Source organism: Vespula pensylvanica, chromosome 21, assembly GCF_014466175.1.
Source record: "Vespula pensylvanica isolate Volc-1 chromosome 21, ASM1446617v1, whole genome shotgun sequence".
Taxonomy (NCBI): Eukaryota; Metazoa; Arthropoda; class Insecta; order Hymenoptera; family Vespidae; genus Vespula; species Vespula pensylvanica.
In genome coordinates, this window is record NC_057705.1 from 3,475,155 (window position 1) to 3,495,732 (window position 20,578).

Here is a 20,578-nt window from a genome sequence, read left to right on the forward strand (position 1 = left end):
AGAATACCAACGTTTTGTTTGATGGAAAAGATAATTTCTAACGATTTAAAGAAATGTTTTGTTCAATAAAATCTATATCGGATCTTCTGTTATTACATATTTAAAAAATTACGGTAGTCCATTAAAATTCGAAATACGCTCGATGCATTAAGTTAATCAGGATAGTTACGTTCAAAGGAAATAAGCGCGTTTTAGTAATAACAAGAATAACAATCTAAGTAAATTTGAAAGAGCAAAACGATAGGAAATATTCCGTGAACATACCACGTCCATTACGACGTACAACATTCGGAATTCTCCTTACGATCGGAAGAACAATTTATGCGAAATGAATAAGGGTGTGTGTAACATGGGAATCGACGCTCCACTATACGCAATGCCTGAATTTCATTCGTTTTCGTAAGTCGTAAAATCGAATGATAACGACGCTTAAAATCCCATCGACGTATCCATTAAAATCTATTGTACTGCTACTAAGAACTCCGCTTTAAAGTTACATAAGTTATTTACAGATATATATATATACATACATATATATATATATATATATATATATATATATATATCATGCGAGCGCGCGTGTTTATCGAAGATATATATTGAAGATAAATGTATTTTACTTCATTGAATATAGCAAAAAAGTTTTCAGTGCAATACAAGTAGAATTTAAATGAAAGTAACATCAACATGTAATCCTCTTTTTATAAGTATATTTTTTCATAATACAATTACTCGTTAAATCTTTCCATTTACTGAAATTCAAGTAGAACAAGGTCAAAGAAAAGTGGTGAAAACTGGATCGGACATTCCTCTGAAATTAGTTGGAAAGTGTTACTCTTGGATATATTACAAATGTTTATACAGATTTAACGTAGAATTTTGCGTTCGAAAAATATTCAGAGATCAATTTTTATATCACGAGCGATATTATGCGATGGTAGTTGTAAGTTCTTAAGGATATTGTGCTGGTGTGGATGGTAAATTAAACGATAATCTACGTAACCACTTGCAGATTTTATCGGTCATATTTCGTGTTCATTGAGAAAGGCAATCGACATTTCCGAGGGTGGAACCTTTCCTATAAGACTAGTACCCTTCCCAAGAATATGAAGTACACGGTAGACGAAGTTTTTTAGCTTAAAGCTTTGCCATAACGCGTAATTTCTCGGTGTCGTGCGAGTAGACGATAAAGAGTGCATCGAAATCGCTGCCAGACGTTACGATATGTAGTTATGTTAAGCGTGTACCTTGTATACGCACAAAGGGAGGAACCTATCTAGGAAGGTATGCATTCGCCCGCTGTAGCATGGAATACTGTGCAAACGTTATCGTAGGACAATACACGCGAAGAACGTATATTCCTTTTGATAGTACACAAGCTCGTATAGGATAATACATGGAAAGGAAAATAGCATAAGGTAGATAATGTACCCGATGTAACGTAACAGTCTTGAGCGAATCGGAAACATAATGACGAAAGAAAAGTATAGAATGGATTAAAGAAATGAAATATCTACAAATATTACAAAATAATATTTTCAATATTGGTTAAAGTTAGAAAATCTTTACTGTATATTAAAAGAATTTATTTCATCATGAACTCTTTTCCAGTATATAAATTTCATTCAAGTAATACATTAGAATAAACTTTTTCATTTACGTCAAATCTAAGCCGACTATCTTCATCTGAATCGTACGAATTTCAATTGGAAGATCATGTTGCAAAAATTAATTTTATTATACCGTTTATATATTCCAAATGTATTTATTATAATTCTTCTTGACAACAAGTTGCATTTCGTCTAGGTTAGCATATACCTCAAAATTCAAATGTGAAACAGAATATATCAAATCTATTATATAGACATTTCTTATATCAATTAATTAATTAGTTAATTCACATGAACAATGTTTAGAGCATATTCAAAGATTTGTACAGATAGATGAAGTATTAACCATGAAAGAAATATGTAATAATTATCAAAAAGAAAAGATATTAAAGTTTTCATCTAAATTTTCGATCTACTTATGTGATACGTTTACATTTCTACAAAACTTGATTATTTTCAGTAAGTCTATAAATAAAACAGTCATTATTCTTTTCTGATTCAAAATCTTAACTAATGAACATTGAGAATACAAATAATTTCAATGTTCTTGTTCTAAATATACAAAAAAAATTAATAGCACTAAGAATAGAAATAACGCATATTTTAATGAATCTGTTTTCATATTGGAATTTTCATATGGAATTCTAGATAATAAAAAAGCTGATGTAGCTATTAAAGCTATCAAAAAAATATGTACACAAAAACTTTTTATGTATTAGAACATACACAGGTCTCTATAAAAAAATTTTTAAAACCTCTTAATTATACTTGGTAAGATAATATTTATGTGTATATATATGTGTATGTGTGTGTGTGTGTGTGTATTCTAAACGATAAATTATATTAGTATAAGAAGTAATATTTGAAAAAACCTTTTAGATCGAGAAAAACAAATTTCAATGAATTCTGTTGAGTCGTTTTTAACTTCATAAAAAGCAAATTAAATAATTGTATTGAATGCTTGTAATAAATCGATTTCTGCCAAACATTTCTTAATTAATCATCAGTCATCAAATGATCTACGATTAAAACTTTCACATTTACAAAATGTTTAAATAATACAAATAATCTAGAAAAAAAAGTTTTAACATTTTGACATCCTTAAAAAATCTAATGTAATGATCTAAATAACAGAGTTGAAAATGTTATTAAATTAGTGTTAAATTATTGTTAACTATTGTTGTTAAATTAATATAAATAATAAATTAGTATTAATTAATGTTAAATTAATATTAACTATGGTTGTAAAAACGTTAGGTATAAAAAAGTAAATAATATTTAAAATTTACAAAAAAAAATTATTAAGCTCACTGAATAAGAATTAGATGTAGGTTCAGGGATTTTCTCGTGAGAAAGTCCTTCTTACTCGTTTGGAAAAGAGCACCCTGTAGAAAGGCGGCGAAACGAGGGAGAAGCTTTCGAAAGTACAAGAGTACGAACACGTAGACTTAACGTATTGCCGGGGGCCTCGAAGGGAAGCCTGGTAAGGGGACGCGGCCAGCGACGAGATATAAACATACGTGTCCTTTTTTTCTTTCATGGCACAGAGAGCGTGCTTCAGCGTCTATATACTTCTACGTACCACTACAATTGTATATATCGCACCTACTCACATATACGTATATAATACACGCATTACGTAGGTACATACCTACATAATGAAAAAAAAAAAATAAAGAAAAAAAGGAAGAAAAAAAGAAAAGAAAAGAAAAGAGAAGAAAAGAAAAGAAAAGAAAACAAGAAAAAAAGGAAAAAAAGGAACACGTGCATATATGTAAGGGCGCGCGCGAGCTTGCGTCGCTCGTTCCACTGATTGCCGTGCAGCTTGCTACGGGGCAACCGTAGCTAACTCTACGTGGGCTCGTTATGGTTTCTCCGGCTCGATAATGTTCGATTGAAATGATCCCGACCGTAAACCATGAAATACGTACCGATCACGCTGGTGCTTTTGCGCGAGCGCGATTACCCAGGTACGTACGTGGTTGTTTACGTGGTGTCTCCTACTACGTATGTATGTATATATATATATATATATATATATATATATATACACATGTACACACAAACATATACATGCATATGACTATGATGGTGCTAGTGGTGATTCTTTAACCAACGAGGAGGGATTGAGTCTTCAGGCGTTCTACGACGACAACGACGACGAGCGTATCCCAGCGTAACGCAACAACACCGAGTAGATCGGCTCCGATGCTTACGATTTGACGTTTAAGTCCCGCTCGTTCTCGTCTTTGCAGTGGCACGAAAGGCTCCTCTTACTCTTCGATCGCCTCTCGACCAAAGATAAGCTCATCGAACAGCTGCCACTACGCTTTGGCTATCGCCAAAGACACCCGACGCCATCTTTTCTCTTCTTATTTTTCTTCTTCTTCTTCTTCGTCTTCGTCGTCTTCGTCTTCTTCTTCTTCTTCTTCTTTTTCTTTTTCTTTCTCTTATGGTGAGTCATCCTGTAACTCGAGGGTGGAACTCTTATCTGGCCTTCACGCGGACCGCCGCGAGAGAAAGAGAGAAAATAATGTTTGGTCCTTAATTATTGACACGGTCTGCCGATAAATTAATGCACTTTAAGCCTCGGTATCTTTTATTCTCGCGCGACGACACCGCGCTCAAACGATAACGCTTGAGATCGTTTTCGTATATTTCGTTTTCCTTCGACTCGATACCAGTAGATGATAGTCGAACATCGTTCTTACTTTTATCGCATAAATCGAGTATAGCCGAAGGAAGGCGTATCTGAATTGTTTGGTTAAAAAGCATCATGCAAATCGTTGGCAGTGAATTAATTCGGCTTTAACGATCGAATGGCAGAATAACGTCTTGCCGGAGGCTGTGACAGCATTATGCTTGCGGATGCAAAATCCGCAATGGTAAACGCCAACTGACTTTGTAAGAGCCGCAGTATCCGAACGGAGGCTAGATATCTGCTCTCTTATAAAATATTCATTACGTTTTCTCGCTTCCAGGTCACTGGAACTCTAGAACGTTGGACGTGTACATGTACCTTGGGTCGCGCTTTACCTATTCGAAACGACGAATAAGAGAAGAAGAATTCTGAGCGTGTATCACGCCGATTAAAGGGGATGACGTGTGGGTGCTCGAACAAAAGCGAAGCTCACGTTTCGCAGTGTATTCCTAGAATAGCTTCGAACACGATCGTGATGCTTATGATCATCATGGTGATCCCAATGAACACGATTCTGAAAGCTCCAGGCTGTTTGTTCGGTGCCAGCAAAAATGTCGAAGAAGATGCAGCACGAGCGGATAAAGTGAAACTTTGGGAGCACGTGTGCGAACAATAACAGCCAAAATAACGACGATAGGATGATTCGATCGTTCTGCATTCACACGGCGCGACGCTGTCGCCGTTGTCACCGTCCTCGTGAAGATTTTCTCCTTCGCATCGTGCTCACGATCCCTTATTATGTATTGTCATGCGTCCCTCTTCAATATTGCATTTCTGCGATCAAGTTGAATACAAAATAAGACTCGTGTCTTTCAAAATCGTATAGGATATCAAGTTGTGCTTGATAAATTGATCCGTAGAAATTAAATTGTCAACTGGACGCAATTGAGATTAGTGGATACCTAAATACCTGGTAACTGTTACGTGTGAACGTTTAAAAGATCAAACGGTTCTACCTGTAGGTTCAAAGAACAGACGAGCTCCATCGAGAGAAACGTTTAAAAGAAGCACGAAAGTTATAAACGTTCGAAGAAATAAGCCACGAGGGACGTTAATTATTCTTTCGAAAAGCTTACAAAGGATTCAACTTTTCAACGAAATTATACGTCAGACACGAAGGACGGTAGAAGTCAAATGGGACAGGAAGAAAGGGGTCGATCTTAGATTACAGTCTAGTCGTTTATTTAGGTAGAATTACGCTATGACCTCGGTTCGAGGTCAAACCGGAAACGCCATAGTACAGTGCTCAGTACATTCGACGAATTACATACCAGTGTAGAACTTAATAACATCTCGTTCCAACCCTTTCGTACGATTCCCTATCATCTCTCATTGCCTGTTATTCGAAACATTTAAACCGAGTCTTTAGACTGATCGTAGCTACCAACTAGAGAAACCCCTACCTTCTCATTATTATTGTTATTATTCAGATTAGTATTTGTCAGGACCCTATTCGTTGATCCCTTAATTAAATCGATTTATAAACACGTACTATTAACTTATCGCATAGCATGTGTACGCTACCTGATCTCGTGACCAATGAAACGTGCCAAACTCTTTCTTTCTTCCTATCGAAATCAAGCGTAACCTCGCAGTCGATCGAATTCATCGATAAATCTTTCGATATACGTACATATACAAGGTGTTTCGTAACTGGTATAACAATTGGCATGTAACGGTAATTCTATATTAAAAAGGTAGTCGAAATTTGCTTCTCCAAAAGAATTGACGTTTTAAAAAAACCAAATATTGACCCTAATTTTTTTTTATTAGCAATCTAACAATACCATCTTATTTAAATTTCTTAACAAAACGACCAATAAACGAAATACATAAATAAATTTACAACATAAATAAATTTTGATTGAAAAGTATATAATCCGTTTCTAGCGTTGTTGGATATTTATTTCGACCGAAATTGATTTAAAATATTCAATTAACTATTGAGATACTTTAATTTTCTTATATGCATACATATAGAAATAATTCAGATAGTTCATATTTTAATAACTAATTGCTGTTATGTCGTCGATAAAAAAATATATGACTGTAATTGGATTTTCTGAAAAAGTTGATTTTTTCTAAAACATAATATCAAATGAAAAATATGATTTTATACTTACACTAACAACTTGCATATTGAATAATGTGTTGAAAGAAATGTAAATTGACATTCTAATTAGCAATAATAATCTGCCGATCGATAATAATCTTGTCATTTTTGTGGAAACGAAAGTGCTTTTAAAAGAGATGCTGGACTAGGAGTTAATTAATCATACTTACGTCGTGGAGTTTCTAATGCTAAAGAAATGCAGCACAAAAGGCGTATTCTCTATGGCAGAGACATATGAGATATCGGTGGCACAGAAAGTAGCGGAGATGTTATTTGTATAGTCTAAGTTCAGGCTTTAGGTTTAAACTCTTAGGTTCGAGCTTAGATTCGAACTTAGGTTGCTGTCTGGAGAAGTTGAATATAATCTAAACGGTGCTCCATTTCCCGCGAGATCAGTGGCGTCGATGGAAGATGCCGACGTAGGAGGGGCAAGGTGGGATCCTTTTACACGAGTCGAGTTGCACGAACTTCTACAAGGGGGTCTTTGGGTGGAGCGAAGTTCATGAGGTCGGGTCAAACGGGTAAGAACCGACGTTACGACGCTATCAACCCGTGTCTTTTCGTCGTGGACTTAGACGGAAAACAGATTAGAGGAGAAGAAGAAGAGGAAGAAGAACTGAAAGATCATAAACCGTTAATGATTTTAAAGAGAACATTTTTTTTGTTAATAAATTACATATATTTGCGTGATATTTTCTTATTGAAAAATTTTATTAGAAAAAGTTAGACGTATTAATAGTATGTTTTCAATCGTCTCAATCGCCTCGTTTTTTTTAAATTGTGACGAAATATTTTTTTGCGAAGAAAGTCGAGTCGATCGTTATTAGCTACTGTCTAATCATAAAGAGCGAAAATGAAAGAATAAGATATAATATTTATCATGAGAAATTTTTTCAAGGTCTTTGTAATTACATCACACCACGATTATTTCGACTCATTTACATACCTCATATCAAATAAACAAAACCGATAACGGCATATTCACATATGACTTTCCTCAAAGCGTATTTTAAAGAACAATTATAAGCCACGTTTTGTTATCTTCGTTTCGCGTTCGCAAGGTTCAAATGCTAAACGTTTCCCAGTCATTTTTAGATAACGCATCGTTGTGACATATGACGTTGATTACGACAAGACACAAAACTTCAGATGATTTAAACGAAACAATAAAGACGTCTCAGGTTTATCCAATAAAACTATTGTCAAAAATATCTTAACAAGTCAAAAGATTTCTATTTACTCTCTCAGATCTATAAGCATCGTTGGTTTTAGTTTTCACAGGAGTATACAAGATCAAGACGAATCGGGCAACTCATGCCGTATTCCGATTAACCTCCAACTGCGCCGGTGGACCGTGCTTAATAGTTTCCATTGGGAAAGGAAGAAAGAAGAAGAGTCTGTGACTCTCGGAGGTTGGCAATAAATCGCAAGCGCGAGACTTATCGGAGTCGGATATTCGTTCAGGACGTGTTGAGAGCTCGACACAAACGGGGAAAGAAGTGCACAAGTGAAAAGAGAGAGAAAGAGAGAACGAAGAAGAAGCTGAGGAAGAAGAAGAAGAAGAAGGCAGAGAAGGTGGAAGTAAAAGAATAAGAAGAAAAAGAAGAAGGAGGCAGAGAAGGTGGAAGAAGAAGAAGAAGAAGAAGACGAATAAGACGAAGAAGACGAAGAAGAAGAAGAAGAAGAAGACGAATAAGACGAAGAAGACGAAGAAAAAAAAGAAGAAGAAGAAGAAGAGAAGAAGGAGAAGGAGGAGGAGGAGGAGGAAGAAGAAGCAGAAGAAAACGATCGAAGAGAGAATTCAGAGCCGGGTTGGCCGACCGGAGCCGCTCACTGACCCCTGACGGCTCCGAACGAAGCGGACGTCACGGAGAAACCTTTACCTTCGTTACCTTCTTATATTTAAGGATCTTCCTTAGAGTGCGGTTCAACGTGTCTACATATATATGTATATATACACATATATATATATATATATATATATAATCTGTAGAACTAGAAATATGTATAGATATGTATAGATGTACGACCATACATGTGTACGCATAGAACTATGTACCCACTTAGATCTTTATCCGAGGCCACCACGTCATGAGCGGATACTCTAGTGAACCTGAAACCTCCTCGAGAACCATTATCGGACCACGAGATACCCGCCGTGGCGAATTGCCTTTGAAATCGCGGCAAACATCGCGTAATAGGAGATGTAATAGTAGTCGGTTGGAAGCTACGAAGTAGTATATTTGATTCGGCGGCTATATACGAGTACTGGATCCTTCTAGCTAGGTTGCAAATTATCATAGAACGCTCGCACTATGAGCTATGGGAATAATCTGTTTTTATTTGTATGCTTCGTAAAATATTATATGCGGGTCAAGGAGCTCTCTTTGTTTACATTTCCTACACCTTATTTACACGTAATAGACAAATTTAAGACTCGTAAAACATTAGCTTAGTTACGTGCTAAGCATTTCTTTTCATATTGTTATTTACTTCGCTATTCTACAATTAACAAAACTTTTTTGCATTCGTATATGTAAAATATGAATACTTTGGATTCTAACAAAATAGCCAAGTAAAGGCTTGCGGCAAGAGATAAATAAGATGCAAAACAACCCGCATATAATGTGTTAAAATAAATTTTTCTCGATTTCGCTTTGGAACTTCACAAAGAAACGTTGTTGCAGAAGCGAAAGGGCTAATAACAAGACGTGCGTGCGTCCTGAGCTCCTCGAGCTTATTTTTATCCAGGCTTCCGTCAACGCGTTCATTAGCGTTAAAAACTTTACGACGTGTCGTAAGTTGTGTACTTCAGGCCGTAGAAGGGGACAGCTTGGAAGAAGATTAGCGCTCGTACGCTGACAAAATTCTCGCGGATTCGCATAAGGATTCGGATTTTAGAGACGACAGGCAGTAAGGCAAGGAACGTCGTGAGTCGCTCGTGTATGTATGAACGAGATTTCGGTGCTTTCGAAGAGGTTCGCCCCGTTATCCAGGCTCGTCACTTTCCTTTGAAGAACGCCGAAACGTCGTCTCTCGACGGAAGGAAAGAGAGAAGGAAAAGAAGAGAGAAAGAGAGGGAAACAGGAGAACGTCTTGCGATGTTATTTATCATTGCGTTCTCTTCCTTGACGTTTCTCGCGATCGGATCAGAGCTGATAACGGTACATCACTTACGCATACACGCATATGCGAATACAACGCACACACATCAGCGAAACTTGTAGATATGGTTGCATCTTTCACGGAACGTTGCCTTTTGACCGACGAGCCGATTTTCGTACTCGCAAACCAATTAATTTCTAGCACTGGCAGGTAGATAATTACGTTATCGTTTGGTAATACAAAGCATCGTCACGAAAATAGTTCGTGCTGAACGATAAGAACTCGATTATACCGCATATCAATATATGTACATATTTCTTATTTTTTCCTGTTACGAGTCTTGCAAAGTCATATCGCCATCGACTATTGACTTGGCACAAGCTTACCAAGTTTCCTTACCGAGTTACGTGCACAGTGCTATTTTGTAGTTTCGTTCTTGCTAATTGGATCGTTGAAAGATATAACGAGATGATGCTAATTACGGCATTCGTGATTATTTCTTTTAGCATGATCACAGTTACGAAGGTAAGTACTACTCTTCTCCTGTTTTCAAATTGTTCGTCTAGTCAAAATTACTTTTCATTATTTTTAATGAATTAAATTGTATTTATGTTACGAGTTCAATAAATGAATTTAAAATTCGATCTTAATCATCTGCACTCGTATGTCGAGCGTGACTCGACATTCTTTGGAATGGCGTACTAATGATTTTTTATTGCAAAATTTATTATTTTTATTGCATTAAACTATGTAAAAAATATATAAATACTTTTTACTTTTTAAAAGTGTAAAGTATACAAAAAGATAAAGAGTGCAAAGAATTAATTTTCATGACTTTGTCCTTGTTGTTTTTTTCTAACAAAGACGAAACAATAAAATGAGTGATAATCACTTTAAAGTTTGTAACAAACTATTTTGAATGACCGTTTTTTATCGCTTAACGAGTTGATAAGAGTTTTTAGTGCGTACATATTGTTAACATAGTAAATAAGTAAACTTTCTATATCTGTTACTAAAATCCACATCGATATATTAATTTGATCGATCAACAAATTGGTACTCCGTAAGTAATATATTCATTACAAATTGGCAGGCCATGAATTATACCGTGACAAAAATCTTAGATGAATCAGTGACGGTATACGAGAATTCCTTATTCGACTTGGAAATAATCGGTTTTAATAATGACAGCAAAGTTTACATGATAATCAACCAGCCCATTACGGATAAGGATGACCTTCTTGTAAGTATTATTTTAGTTTTGCATTCGAAATTCAACTTTTTTCTATAATTAAATTCACCTTTTTGCAAATCATACTCACCTTTTTGCCATTCAAATTCAATCTTTTACGAATCAAATTTAACCTTTCGTAAATCAAATTTTTCTAGGAAATTTTTTTTCCAGATTATCTTCTTTCAAATGTAAAAGTAACCAGAAAATATTTTTAACAAATACATTCCACACTACAATTTCAAATCATAGCTTATCCAATCAACAATTAAGAAGTTAGAGAAAATTGACACGAGTTTATACTTTGTTTCAAACTCAAATCACTTATTTACGGGAAATCACTCTTTCTCGTAAATTGTAAGAATTTCAGGTCAATTTAATGTCGATGCAACCGAGACCTGTCTCGAAATTATCTATTTAGTAAAAAATATAATCGTTTCGATTCAATTTTACTTTAACGCACGAGAAAAAGATATGATGTTAAGTTTATAATTAATTATAATTAATAATCTTCAACAGTGTAAATATTGCAACGTATCAAAACCAAATTCAATTGTTATTTGATACATTCCGTGCCGGATCATTTTCACTCAACTTTCTATTCAGATCACTTGATATTTTAAGTAAGAGCACGTAAATCACCATAAAATATTTCATTTATCATCTGTCGATTATTTTTATTACAAAATGATAAGAAAACAATTTTGTAGAAAAAATCAACTTGAGAAAGAATGAATAATTTAATTTACAAAAAGTTAAATTTGAAGTGCGGAAACTGTACATAATACAAACTTGTTTATCTCTTAAATAATTTAAGATTAATCTATTTTCTTTAATATTTTTGTAGATTATACGGGGTATCTATCCATAGATGTCCGAGCAAATATCTCGTGACTGGTTGAAATTACGAGAAAGTTTAATAAGAGAAATTTCCGAGTCAGCTATAAAGTGCATGTAAAAATTTTTTTTTACTCGTGACCTTTTCGAGACATGAAAGTCAACATAGATTTTTTAAACGAATACGTATAATTTTGATTTTTGTATATTTATATATGGTAGTAGTCAATAAAAATCATATATAGTAAAAAATTGCTATTATGCATCGTTTACAAGATAATCCACATCTTAACGATCGACTAACTGTACTGTGATTCATACTCCATGGATTATTTACAAATTAATAAACTGTGTATTTTTACTAGTTGAGGATCAGTAATTCTCTTCGACTTCAAAATATTATGTAGTCACATCATTGCTTTTCAAATTGTGTTATGAAAGACCAATTACTTTAATACTTAAGATGCCGATTATCTGATAAACGATGCATAATGGCAGTTTTTCACTGGATTTTTATTACAAATGATCAGTACTATATAAATTTTCAAACAAAAATTATATATATCTATTTAAAAAACTATATTAACCTTCATAACTTAAAAAGGTCATGAGTAAAAAGAAAAATGTTTACATTTGTAAGTTCTACTCAGAGCGATGCAAATTTTTCTTAATAAATTTATTTGTTACTTCAAGCAGTTTTGAGATATTTGATATCTATGGACGGAAATAATATAGATATATTGTATGAAAAGTTTTTACATATACTACCACGATTTAATAATACAAATTAACTATTTTATCGATTATCGATATACTCTATTATTTTATCTATCTATATATATTCTAATATTATAACTCTGTATAATATACTATATTTTTTCAGTTACTTGTACTTTAATTATATTTTTTATTTTTTATATCTTATTGATTTAACGCAGATTAATTTTGTGGCGGAAAGGTTCGACGGTGTTAAATTTCCATTACCCGATAATCCCATGAAACTGTGTAAGTTCCTTTTCGAAGAACGATCTACCAAATTAGAATCTTACATCCGACAATTTCATATTTCAAGAGCTTTTAATCTTGAAGATCAAATTTGTCCGATATTACCGGTAAGAAGCAAATCCAACTGGATAACATTAATTATAAGAATTTGTTTTTTTGAAATCATTACGTTATGAAATATTGATATTTTTTTAGGGTAAAAGAAAGCTGTTACCGTATATGTTTCCAAAAAATGTAACTCTTTTGCACGACATAGGTTGCGGAGATTTTGTTTACACTGTCGACATATTCACTAATGACACAAGTGATTCCAGTGAGTATAGATCTTTGATTTCTAGTCAGACAACTGTTCATATAGAGGGAGAAAGTTGTTCGAACACACTAATGTAACATAATCTATAGACAAATTTAATAATATGGTATAATTTTAAATATGACGTATAATTTTGAATACAATGTTATATAAAATGTTAACCGTAACTAATAGATCTGTATAAACACTGATAATAAAATGTATACACAATAGGAATAATTTGTATCAATAATATAATAGCGAAATAGGTTCAACAACTTATTAGAGTTATTTTAAAAACAATTAGGAACGCTGGTTAGAAATTAACCGCAAGTGTAGGTACAATTTTCTAACCAAAGAGACCGACACAAAGTTTCACAAGCACGTCCTTGCTTATCGTCTTAGCCTCTACTGTTCCGTACCAACGTGTTCCTTGGACGTACACCCACGTATAAACAACGAGCAAGCATAGAGCACGCGAGAAACCGTCTAAAAGGCTTATCAGCCTTCATCGGATAATATCGGTGCCCGAACCCGAACGTAATGGTTATGAGTAATGGCTCGAGATCGTGGCAGCGAGGTCGACTTCGCTGAACCGTACACGGAATCTAAGATTTAGATACAGGTACCCGAACTTGCTTCGGTAAACCTGCCTTCTCCATTACGCATTTTCATCGTTGAACGTATTTTAACGTCATCGATCGGTTCAAAGCTTTATTTTATTCAACGAATTTTTTAGAATATTGTTTTAAACATAAATATTATTAACAAATAATCCTTCTTTTTCCCTATAATTATTTTTTAACACCGATTTGATTTCTTCCGCTTTTGATATATCATGTGTATCCACGTTGAAAGTGATTTTTAAATAAAACCGTTTTCTATTGATTTGATTTATTAATTAGATGAAGATATTGCATCAGTGGTGACTCAGGAGTTTTGGGTAAAAGTAATGTTATCACGTCTGGAGACATACGAGGACCGTATAATGCATAGTATTAAATCTATCGAAATTTTTCTTCACAAGTCTATCGAAATTCTCCACAACAAATTTATTCGAACTATCTTTGACCATTTATAATCTAATTTTTGTTTAACGAAAAATTATACAATGCGAAACATATAATATAATTTATAGTACAGTAAGTAAAACTTTTACTTAAATATTAAAGGAAAATTATACAATGTAAATATATAGTATTATTTATACTAGGTAAAACTATAATTTAGAAAATATTAATCGATTTAAATGAGAGTTATACGTCTGTAATTTTGGAATGTGTGAGTTAAAATGTTGCTTTACATTATAGAGAGTTGACATTTTTGTAAAAGATTAACTCAAAGTTAGAAAGGATGATAGTTTCCAGTTGAATTGACCTTTCTCGCGATCGATCTGCTATAAGTACTATTCATACCAAGTTACGGATGAACCCCTTACGTTTATTACGTATCCAATTTCACACGTTAGCGCCGATAAATGTACGATAAAATGTAGAACCACCTCTCGAGCGATGGATATATTCGCGGCATAGGTGATACGGGATATCGTTGAACAACTGCTTGACCCCGCGTGCAATAAATAAAATAGTCGAGTGCGTGAGAAAGAGAAAGAGGACGTATTCCAAGTGAAATTTATCGATATGTGTCTACGCAATGGAGACTGAACACCATAAAAATCTGTTTCCTCTTTAAGCCAATAGTGTGCACGTTGTATACGCCGTGTTCTTATACGGTTAACGCGTGTTCGATAACTCTACAGGATTCGTTACACGGAGTTAGAGAAAGATGGATGCCTCATGTAAAGCTCATTATACAAATCAATGATCGTTTCAACCGTTCTTAAATACATTTACGTGACATTCGTATGCCTAATCAAGATACGACTATAAGAGTGCATCCTTTTAACGTATCGTAGATAGTTTTACGTATGCTTAGAAAAAATACAATGTTAACCAATTTGATAATCTACAATTAATTTATCTCTTATAGTTAATTGTATTATTTGATGCCAACAGATAACTTAACACGTTAACTCTCATCATAATCAAATCGTGTTTGAGTGTTTCTAAGTGATACGATAGTGATCATCAATAACCGATACTACTAAATCTTTTTATTTAATCGCTATGTCTCGAATATCACCGAATACAAAATATTTAGTAACGCAAAATAATAGTAAAGTAAAAAGTGATTTAATTAGTAATTGTTCTATTACATTGCATTTTCGCTTTTTTAAAATTGATGATAATGATTTTAATTAATGATATTAATTATGATATTTTAAATGATAAAAATATGAATAAAAATTTTACTTGTATATTTATAATATACTTACATGTAAATTAGTGCTGTGAATATTAGTAATTAAATTATTTATCAAACATAATATAAATTTATAATAATTACAATCACAAAACAAAAAATAGACTATTGTTGTCTTCAGCGATATATTTCTCCTTTTCATGTAATTCTTTTAAGCTCTTTCAAACCAAAATGTACTATTTTAAGCTGATTATCAATATAATCATTAACAATCATTAGAAATAAACATACCATTGATAAGGGTATAAAAGTTCTATTCGATCATACTATTTAATAATTTATCGTTATAAGTCTTATTCAATCATACTATTCAATTATTTCATTATAAGAGCTTATAATTATGAAAACCCATCTGTGACCCCAGAATAAAACGTACAAAATTCGTGTGGCAGTCAGGTTGGCATTACACCGTATACCGGAAGATCCCTGATAAAAAAGCAAAAAAAATACCAAGTTTGAAAGGTGTCGATAAGATCAGACCTTATCGTAAGCAAGAACGTGTTCGATAAGCACGCGGAGCTCGCGATCGAAGAAGAAGAAGGCGTCGATAAGGTCAGCCCGTTTCGAGCGTACGAATACGTTCGATAAATGGCGTAGCAGGAGGTAGACAAGGAGGGAAAAGGAGACTCGATCGGTCAGTGGTAAAAAAAAAGAAAAAAATGCGATGGGTGGTAAATACGACGGAGAAAGAAAAGAAAAAAAAAGAAAAAAAGAAGAAGGAGAGAAAGAAGACGAAGAAGCCGATCCAAGAAAAAAAAGAAGGGGTGCGGTAAGGGGAAGGGAGGGGTAAGGGGTGGAAGGGCTCGACGAGAGAAGACGATTCATTAGTCGTACAACACGGAAGTGTTCGAAGCTGTGCGGCCTCTGCTTCTCTTCTCTGTGCGCCAATGTGTAAAAGGAGTACGAGTGTATGTGTACGTTCGTTCCGTTTCTCTCTCTCTCTCTCTCTCTCTCTCTCTCTCTCTCTCTCTCTCTCTCTCTTGAACATACGCAGAGGAGTCCGAAGGAGCCAAACTGGGTTTCCTCGTGTGGCCCTCCGAAGGATTATTATGCGCGACGGGGGCCCCTCTAGAACCGAGCCAAGCCGGCCAACTCGATTTCGTCCGATCCCGTTCGACTTTAAAGCATGAAATATATCGCGATAATTCTTTTCGTTCGATCGACCGTATCCAAGATTTTCGGCGTACCGAGTTCCGATCTTCTTTTCCGTTCGTTTAGGCTACTTGCACGAAAAAGACACCCGTGGCTTTGGACAGGACTCTTTTTCGTGCATGTTTGTTAGAAAAAAAAGAGGGAGAGAGAGAGAAAAAGTGATGTGCTTCTCTAGTTACCCCCTGTCGCTTAAACGTAATTTACATCGTCTATAACTTACAGCAAAGCGTATTATTTATGAATGCCTTGTCTCGTTCACGCGATATTCGCGATAGCCGATAATGCAGTGGCCCGAAAGAAGTCGATAATACGACGGCTTCGTTTAATAATCTCGTCGGAGTAAGTCGATGGTTTGGATAAAGTCGATACGCCTTGGTTCTTAGTTAGCGCGAGTGGCATTTATCGCCATTGTAACTTCTCCGTTCTCCGTTCTTTTCTACGTTCTCCGTCTCTATCGACGTCGATTTTTGAAATCTTTATTTATTTCAATTTATTTACTTCCGTAACATTCATCTAGCGATGATATAAAGTTGTTTTTATTTCCGTATATGTTGTGTTTGGCAACATTTCCGATTTAATGTTTGTTTTTTGTTAGAGCGAGTCATTTATATTTATTTATCTGGTATGTTCATATCTGTTGTATTATACGATAATACGAACTGACAAGTAGGATTCCCGAAAGTAACAAATTTGCTTTGAATCTTTTTATATTATTCGATATAACTCGTATTTTATTTTATTTACTTTCTATGTCGCGAATTCTGGTATTTGGGATGTATTTGTCGAGGGTCCCTGGTTAGAAGAGAAAATATGGAAAATTTCTGAGAATAGGCCATGACTGTTAAAAAATTGAATTATATAATGTAATAATGATAATTATGATTATGCTAATAAAAGTGTATTTGTAATGGAAAATAACGTAAGAGTTAAGTAGAACGTAACAATTATTATCCTTGAGATATATAAAAATTCGTATAAAATAAATGATTTATTCTTCATCCGTAGATCGAGTTTCTAAGAAGAGTATGATCGATTTTATGATTCGACACGAATGATTTCAATGGAAATATATTTAAAAGGAACGTGTAATAAAAAGGATTTTATGACACCCACGCGTGTAAAATCGTTGTGTCACGGTCGACGACTTACAACGATCGCGAGATCGGTAAGTTTACCTCTTCAGATTCTAATTACTTTTCTACAGAGAAAAGGATAAGTTCATAGTCATCGCCGCGGGGCAAGAATCACGAAGCTGTCTCGTCGTAAGACAAGCGACCGTCTTGAATTCCACGAAGCGATTATTAGTAGTAGCCGTGGTTCTTCTCACGCACCGCAAGGACCGCGAATTCTACAAATTGCTTCTACTTCCTGCTACAGCCAGCTTTCTTTCCCATCTCTTGCTCGTTCTTCGGGCATGTCGATCAACCGGGATATACAGTTTACCTATGCATCGACGTATACGAAAGCGGATTACGCGATGATCGGACGTAATAGCTCCTTGCTGATTCGTCTTAAGAATTCACATTCGTGTAGGAAGAATCGATACTTAAAGCGGTTAATCGTGAAGAAGCTTACGTGGATTATTGACCCTTCGTTGGTTGAGCCGTCTTTTCTGCGCCATCTCGAGCATGTTGTATTCGACGGATATAACGTGAACAACGTTAAACAGGGAACGTATTAGAAATAAATAGACGAGACGAACGTTCCGAAAGATGAAGAGACACAGATAAGAATAAAATATTGACTTGATGCAATGGGAAAGTTGCTACGTGAAAAATCTCGAAAGGTAATCGCTCGAGCTCCTTTCTCGTTCGCGCCAAACGATTATCCTTTCTACGCCACGACACAAGGATATCGAATGTTCTTGCGTTCGAGCTTACTCGACGTAATGCCAAAGGTGCGTGAATCGTAACTACGGGGGTCCTTTCGTACGGACTGGTTTGCGGCATGACGAGTCGCAAGTCATACAGCATTCCAACTGCGCCAACGGATTCGCCTCCGATGATACTTTTACCTTCCTTGCGTTTCCCTGGCCCTTTCCTTCCCGCCGGCAACGATGCTCGTCCGTAAATGATCGAATTGTTATTATTACTCTTCCGCACAAGATACATTGCGAATATTTTCTTTCCGACATGTTTTTAATCATTAGTCTTTAATATGTCGATTCTCGAATCAATGAGATTTTAGATATGTACGTAAAAAATAACTTAAATATGTAGATAAAAAATATTATACAATAGAATCCATTATTTATATTTTTCATATTAGACTTTAGTCTTATTAACAAGTATATTTTAGTAATATTATAAATATCGCGATAGAAATCTCAAGAATATTTGAAAAAGGTTAATTGAATACTGGTTATTGATAATTCTTTTAATTTTTAGTAAAGCGAAAATTAATACGGTGGGAAAATATCATTCGAATATTCTAATGTAACATAATTTACAACTAAATTTAGTAACAGTATAATATCAAATTTGACGTTCATGCATAGATTGTAATAGTTCTTAATAGTTACGTAAACATTGATAATAAATTTATACGTAATAGAAATAATTCTCATGTCGATACTAATTGTCAAATGGCTTAGGCAACTTGTTAGATCAATTTTCGAAACAATTAGATCCGCTTGTTAGAAATTTACCGAGCAGAACATTTTTTTCCGATGATACTTGTGTACCTTCGTTACGCTCCATTAGCCCTTCGTTCACCATTGCCGTTCGTTCGTTCATTCGAAAAGGACCGAAAGCCTAAGCCGGTCGTTGCCGGATGCTTTTCCTTTCGAGGAGAAACATCGAGATCGTTCTCGCGACGATTTACTGAAAGAGGAATGCGCGTGCCGATCTATTATTTCTATCCAATCGTTTACTGTTTTTTTCTTCTTTCATTTCTTTTTTTCTGGAGGAACACGCGTAGCCCTTGATATTAAATACTGTAAGGCAAATATATCCTACTTTTGTACCAAATTAGAGAGCAATAAAATATAAATGTAATTAAAGAACGATTTTAAACGACTTTAAGTCATCCATTTAGAGGATCTAAAAATGTGATATAAGATTACCCATCAATATACATCTGGCGAGTAATCGCAGGTAGTTACATTCATGGGGAGTTAAGTCGTGTGATAATTTGCGATACAAGAAAACTTGAAAGTTTCTCGCTTGGTGGTACGGCCATGACGACCGAGTCGTCGGTAGCCATTATGCCAATTACGTTTCCGCTCGAGCTTCGTGTCTTTGCGAATGCTATGCGAATGGATGAAACTCGCGTTAAGTCACGAAGATCGGTAGGAAATAACGATCGAAATAACGATCGAAGTCTATTTTAAATTAAGGATCAATTTCTCACCGATTGCAGTGCTTCTTAAGATCTCTTCGGATGCTGCTGCGAGTACGAATGAAGCGTAGGGCACCGCTACCGATCGAGTTTGGTCGCTTGTCTCCTTTCTCGAACGTCGAGAACCACTGCTCCGACTGTAGACCGTTCTGCACGCCGTCGTCCATATCTGTCTGCCGCCCTCACTTTGAAAATCACCGTCGAGAATGTCCTGCCGACTTGGTTACTCGAGTATCTGTCTTTGTCTTTCTCTTTCTCTCTCTCTCCTTCTCTCTCTCTCTCTCTCTCTCCCTATCTTTCGCCTGATACATTCACCAAGGGTAAATAGGTAAGTACAGAAGTTCGGTCGATCGATCCTTGTAGCTGTACGTTTTTTTAAACATAAACAGGAAATTGACCGCCCAAGTAAAGTTTCAAAGGAACTGTAATGAAACGATCGTAAGAGGATCGGTATCGAACCATTCCATAATCCGTGACGGCACGGCAAAATCGAAACGATCCTCCGTATCGGTCGATTACTTTCGATTCTGACGTTGCTCGTTCGCGTGGCTTGGCCTATACGAGTAGAGTGGAGCCGATTACATAACGGCCATCACACAGCGTACGCACGTACCGATGCACGCATGCACAATATTACCTCGTGGATATGCCGAGACCGGTCTTCTCGATCCCAACTGCTCGAACAACCAAACGTTCCTGAGCCAAACGATGGTACCTTGCACCTTGCCTAATAAACTCGAAATGTACAAAATTTCCTTTCCTTTCTTTTCTCTTCCTTCTTCTTCTTATTTGCTCCTTTTCGAAAGATAAACGATTTTCTATCAATTATTTTTCCCTCCTATCAGAGAAACGAACTCACGTTCTCTTTCCC

At 35.3% G+C, this 20,578-nt stretch overlaps 2 protein-coding genes across 4 annotated transcripts in view; one reads left to right on the plus strand and one right to left on the minus strand.

Annotated features, from left to right (window-relative positions):
• LOC122636273 (serine/arginine repetitive matrix protein 2-like) overlaps positions 1-19,993 on the minus strand; it is a 241,813-nt gene extending 221,820 nt beyond the window's left edge. Inside the window, exon 1 of one of the 3 annotated variants that reach the window (XM_043827317.1) lies at positions 19,720-19,984. In XM_043827317.1, coding sequence (XP_043683252.1) covers positions 19,720-19,874 — 155 coding nt within the window. In that variant the 5' untranslated portion in view covers positions 19,875-19,984. Of the gene's footprint in view, positions 1-19,719 lie in introns of all 3 variants that reach the window. The other 2 variants (XM_043827316.1, XM_043827319.1) reach the window with 2 other exon arrangements.
• Positions 9,639-13,127, plus strand: LOC122636274. Its single transcript, XM_043827321.1, has 5 exons — positions 9,639-9,739; positions 9,868-10,054; positions 10,623-10,772; positions 12,536-12,709; positions 12,798-13,127. Exons 1-5 carry the CDS (start codon positions 9,654-9,656, stop codon positions 12,990-12,992), a joined length of 792 nt encoding a protein of 263 aa, XP_043683256.1. The 5' UTR covers positions 9,639-9,653; the 3' UTR covers positions 12,993-13,127.
• Positions 19,994-20,578: the final 585 nt, after the last annotated feature.